This window comes from Cetorhinus maximus, chromosome 4 (genome assembly GCF_964194155.1).
Source record: "Cetorhinus maximus chromosome 4, sCetMax3.hap1.1, whole genome shotgun sequence".
Lineage (NCBI taxonomy): Eukaryota > Metazoa > Chordata > Chondrichthyes > Lamniformes > Cetorhinidae > Cetorhinus > Cetorhinus maximus.
In genome coordinates, this window is record NC_135882.1 from 52,003,322 (window position 1) to 52,009,321 (window position 6,000).

The window sequence follows — 6,000 nt, forward strand, 5'->3', positions numbered from 1 at the left end:
AGATCATTTAGCAAGTTGTCATGAAAAATATAATAATTTTCATAATATTATTGTGATTTATTGTAAAGGTAGGTTAATAGTGGGGTTTGAATTAGTTTATCTGTGTGGGAGGATTTAATTGAATTGGAGGCAGCTGGTCTGGAGCTTTTGAGTTATCAAAAGGGAAGCTAGGTTTGAAATGCTAAATACATAAACATGGCTGAAGTTTTAGAATGTGAGGTGTGAGGAACATTTGCATTTTTAGATGAATTAGGTTAGTTTCAATTTCAAAGAGATGATAAGGCGTTACACCCAGCCATAAGAAGCTAAGCCAAATAGTGTGTTTATTTTTCCCAAAGTTTACTGATATTATGAGTACTATGAAAGATTTATATTATGGAAAAAGTAGTTGCAAAAACATATTGGAACAATGGAATTTACATTAAAAAGGGAGAAACATGTATAAAGGAGATGAGGCTATGTGTAAGGAGGAAGGCATTCTAAGATCTAATACAAGTATGAAAAGTCTCCAGGCTCTGTGCATCAAGTTGCAGTCTACAGGAACCGAAGCTAAAGAAACTCACTTTGAATATCATTGTCCAGGGTGTTGTGTGCTTTGCCTGGGTCTGTTGAAATTTGTTCGTTTTTACTGTTGCCTTAACAGAGATGTAACTGGGAGTCAGATTAATTAGGGGATTTAGGAGTTATTATAGTAGTAATTTGTAGACCTGTATATGTGCTTAAAATCTTTTAATGTTTAATTTAGTTTTGTAAAAAAAACCTCATATCTCGGTGGACTCATTACTACTCAATTCTAGGCATGTATCTCAAAATAAAATAAAAATTGCAAAGCAGTTGTGGCAGCTCTTTCAAGTTTCCTTCTGGGATTTGAACAGCTCAGCACTTACCATCCGCCATGCCATAACAAGGAGAAGAGAGCATTGATGGGGAATGTAAAACAATAGCTCACATTTACATATAGCCCCTTAAATATATTAAAATGTCCCAAAGAGCTTAGCAGTAACAATGTGAAACAAAATTTAACATTGAACTATATAAGGAGCTATTGAGATAGGCTTTAAGGAAAGCCATAAAGGGGTAGAGACAGTTGGGAGAGGCTTAGGGAGAGAGTTCCAGAGCTTAGGTTCTGGACAGATGAAAGCACATAACCAATTGTGAAGGGATTAAAATTGGGGATGTTCAGGAGTCCAAAATGGAAGCAGTGCAGACATCGGAATGTTCTGTGTCTAGAGTTGGATGGAGAGATAGAAACTGCAAAGCTATGGAGAGATTTCAAAACAAGGATGAAAATTTTAAAATGAAGGCATTGCCAAACTGGGAACCAGTGTAAGTCAGCGAGTACATAGGCAATGTGTGAATGGGATTTGGTGCAATTTAGAATATGGGCAGCTTAAGGTTATGCAGGATGGAAGATGAGAGGCTCAACAGGAATACATTGGAATGTGTGTTTCAACAGCAGATGAGCTGATGCAAGGGTGGAGTCAGGTGATGGTACAGAGGTGGAGGTTGGCAGTCTTGGAGATGAAGACGATACATGAACGTTCATCTTAGGGTCATGTAGAACCCCAAGGCATAGTCTGGTTCTACCTCAGACAATGAAGGAGAGGAATGGAGTCATTATCTAGGGAATGAAGTTTATGGCAGGGAGCGAAGAGAATAGTCTTCCCAATACTTAGTTGGAGTAAATTTATGCTCATCCAGGACTGGATATTGGACAAGCATCATGGCAAATCAGAGACAGTGGAGGGATTGATGGCGGTTGTGCTGAAGTAAAGCTGGGTATTATCAGCATACATGTGGACCGTTACGTGTCCTGGATGATGTCAGTGACAGCAGGTATATGTGGAGGACGTCTAGGATAGAACCCAGGGGTTTGGGGGCCAGAAGGGAAGCCATTGCAGATCATTTCCTGGCTTCAACTGGTAAGATAAGAATGGAACCAGGCAAAATTATTCCCCAACCCAGCTGGAAAACAGAAACAAACATGAAGGAGAACAATGTATTTTTAATACTAACAGTCTGAGAAGAAAAGTGATTGTGAGGAAGGAGTAAAGATAAAAAGGATGTGTTGACAGAGCCGATGCCTGAAAGATTAACCTGCCTTTTCTCTCTTCAGATGTTGATGGGCCTACTGTTTTTTCTTTTCTCCTCTTCTATCAAGCTGAATGCCTATTGTGTATATTGTTTTTTAATTGTAACATGTAGATGACAACTCGGTTTACACCCTACATTTGAGTCCAGGTAAATATGTGATTCATCTTTTACTTTTTAGTCCTCCAGAGCTTCCCGATGGGCTGATCCTGATCACTTTGCTCAGCGGCAGACCTGCATGAACACGTTTGCAAGTTGGTTTGGATCCATGCCATTGATCCACTCCCAGATGAGACTTGACCCAGTTCTCTTCAAAGACCAGGTCTCCATACTGAGAAAGAAGTATCGGGACATTGAGCGACTCTAACAAACACACAGTCATTGATTGTTGGACAGCATTACGATTAAAACCAGCCTACAGAATGTCCATCCTGAGCTCAGTAAATAACACTCTGTGCAAGGTGACTCTTGGCTATTACCCTTTGTTGCACCCGACAGACTTTCCTGACTCGAGAGGATTTCGGCTGTCGGCTTATTGACTGACTGAGATCTATATGACCATTAGGATTTAATTTTTTTATCGGTTTATCAATCCTGAGTGACAGGCCTGATACTCTGACAGGCGAAACATAAATCAGAAGTCCATAAATTGAAAGTGTGAAGATCAATGAACAATTAATTTCATCAGCACTGTGAAGAACAAAGTGAAACACTATTCAGTTAATCACAATCGAGTGTCTTAAATTTTGGCCTACACTTAATTTAAGGCTAATTTATACCACTTAAGCTGAGTTTGCATTAGGAAAAGTGAACAATGTTTGGAGTGGGTAGCCATCAGGCTTGTATAGGAACGGGCACTGGGGCTGTCATGACTGAGCGTGTGGTTGCCATGTTTACTGTTAGCATGCAAAAGTTTTTTTTTAAAAAAACAACCATACTCACTACAGGATAACCCTTTACTGTGTATGTAGGAACTCCATCCTCATCAGCTAAGGGGGCGGGGGGGAGGGGTGCGGGGGAATCTGCCACGCAAATAGAAATTGCTAATTGAAATATGTGCACATATCTGCATGTTAATATGCCTTACAGATGACTTCCTGTATGGCTTTTACAGGGTCACTGGGCTGACCTTTGGAGTTAAAACATTGGCTGTGTGTATTTTAAAGTGAATGGCACATATGGTGCTCATGCAAGGGGTAGATCCTTGTTTCTAAATAAAGTTCTATTTTTTAAATGGCAGGGCTATGTTAGCCTTTGCTCACAGGTACTTGAATGTCTGAAGACTTGAAGGAGTGCTGAGTGTGGCCTTTTAATCACTTTATTTTGGTTAATAATGGTTCAGCCTAGTTTTTATATCTGTAATTCATTTATTTTAATAGAAATCCCAGTTCATCTCGCGTGCTGAATCTCCAATCAACATTTAGACATTTCATAATTAAGGATGTGAAAAATGGGCCTTGTTATAATGTACATAATCTTGTATATTTATTAATCTGACAGAATTATGTATAGTGTACGGTTCTAAACTGATCGACAAAGCAACGTGGGAATAATTAGATGGTTAACTGTAAAGCAAAACAAAAAATTATTTTGTATAAGATGTACATTTCTGAGGTTTTCTAACATATTTCCAATGTTTTTCATAGTGTCTCATTGCTTTATATATAAAAAAAAAATTTCCCTACTGGTTGGAATAACACAACTACACACAGTTAGTGGGATTAAACCTACGGAGGAGTGGAGAGAATACAAAGCCATATATTGTGATTTACTGCATTAGCTTTCAAACCGTTATAGTTCCATCAAAAGTAGCCTTTGTATAGATAGTATCACCAAAGACTCTTCCATCTGATACACAGATATCTTCGTTAATTTAATTGTATTCTTAGAAACTTTTGCAAGTTAAATATGTCTGTGCTATTGAACATGAATATCGTAAAATGGATTTTTGTTTTTTCACTACATTTCTGCTGCTTTTCTGTTTTTCATTTTTTTGTGTAGCTTGGGAGCTTTTGCACACTTCCTTTTGGCTACTATTCTTTGTGTACATTTACAAATGTAAACTGATGTAATTGTATGTCACAATTATTGCTAGCTAGCTCTGGTAAAGGAGAGTTTACATGCTGGACTGCAGTCACTCCAGAGGCATTACAGTTGCAGTTTTCTTTCCCCCACATAATCCCTTTGCTATTTGTTGATCCATTTTATGCATTTGGAATGTCTATTTTTCTTCTGTGCTTTGGACTAATACAATAAAATTTACAAACAAAGCAGAGAGGAAAGTAGAGTTGCAAAAAAGCTGGCAAAATTGAGGACTGATTGTTATAAATTCAAGAAAGAGAGCAGCTTTAGATATCAAATCCCTAGATTATTTTATTACCTATTAACTAATTTTCCATATTTAATTCTTTTACATTTCCTGCAAGTTATTGGTTGCATAAGTGACAGGTGGTGGTTATCTGTGGTATAAAAATATGAATCTTCAATTAAATAATCAGTGCAATTGAAGAAATTCTGGCAAGTAAATGTGATTTTTTTTTAAAAAAGCACTGAAAGGTACTGTAAATTATATTCAAAAGTTGTAGATTTAATTTGTTTGAACTTTAAACCAACCTTTTAGAATTTTACATTTTTAGGTTTAAGGAGTAAACATTTATCAGGTTATCTGCTGAAGTGGGTTGAGGTTGCTGTTACCAAGTTTGGAATAACTTCAGTTATGAAAAAAATATTAATTCCGATATATTTAAATGTAAGGGCCCTAATAAAATGGCTTCCTACTGTTATTGTTGAGCAAAGTTGAAATCTTTTAAATTTTTCGGTGTTGTGGGAAGGAGCTAGGACTTGATTTTTTTTAAAATAAATAGTCATATGAATCATTTCGCTCAGTGAATTGCAATCAAAGATTTGGGTTTGAATGTGGCCCTTTTCACTGTACAGAAAACTGGAACTGTATCTCTCTGGAGCCACTCCAGTGACGCAAAAGCTATTTAAGACCTCCATAGCACATACAGAAAAAACTTTCTATGTAAACCTTCAATCCAGTCCCACCGTGTTTTCAAGTCTTACCCAGAGGCAGAAATGGCTATATTAGGGCGATTCAGAATGTTGTGTCGTTAGTTCTTTTTCCCTAAGATGGACCTTTTGCTTCAAGAGCACTGGAATAATTATTAGATGATTACTGACATTCCTGGGGTGTTTTTCTTTTCAGTCCCAAGGGTACAGGTTCTAGTGCTGCATGTTTCTTTACGGTTATTAATTTTGCCTATTTATAATGAGTTTGTCCACACACAAAGTATTCCATTAACCCTCATACCCCACATACCCCAAGTTTCTGCCTCTGTAATTAGTAGTATTACATTGGTTCACTTTTATAGATATAAATGATTAAAAAAAAACTAGAAAATAAGTGGAAATTTTGTAAGATTTGTTTTTGTTAAAAATAAATGATATTTGATAATACTCTGTGATTTGATATTTTAATTTTCTTAGTCACTATTGAGGATTAGTTACTATTTTCTTTGGACCTCACTTATGCTTCATGTGGTTTTCTAGTAACTTGTAAGCAAATATTCCCCTTGTTCATTTTGTTCTTCAGGCATTGTCTTTTATAGGTGGATCTGGGAAGACTAATCATATGGTTTGTTTATTTTGTCTCCTCAGGTTGCAGAAATGACTGACAACCTCCTTTTCTGATGCAATAGTTCCATATTTCAACTTTTTGTTTCCCCTTAGTTTCTTGTGGAAAATTATAAATGTCAGTTTAACACCTGTATTGCTAAAGAGATGACACTCTTTTGGCTGTTTGTCAAGCATCCTAATAAACTTATTGCAGGCTGAGGGATAGATTATATGGAAGGTAAGCAGCTAACTTGTTAAAATGGAATCATACAATACAGCACAGAAGGGGGC

General features: G+C 36.8%; 1 protein-coding gene across 1 annotated transcript in view; it reads left to right on the top strand.

The window, feature by feature from the left end:
• LOC144679617 (exostosin-1-like) overlaps window positions 1-5,550 on the top strand; it is a 188,972-nt gene extending 183,422 nt beyond the window's left edge. Inside the window, exon 11 of the mRNA XM_078540186.1 lies at window positions 2,273-5,550. Coding sequence (XP_078396312.1) covers window positions 2,273-2,458 — 186 coding nt within the window. The 3' untranslated portion in view covers window positions 2,459-5,550. The remainder of the gene's footprint in view (window positions 1-2,272) is intronic.
• The last annotated feature ends 450 nt before the right edge of the window (window positions 5,551-6,000 follow it).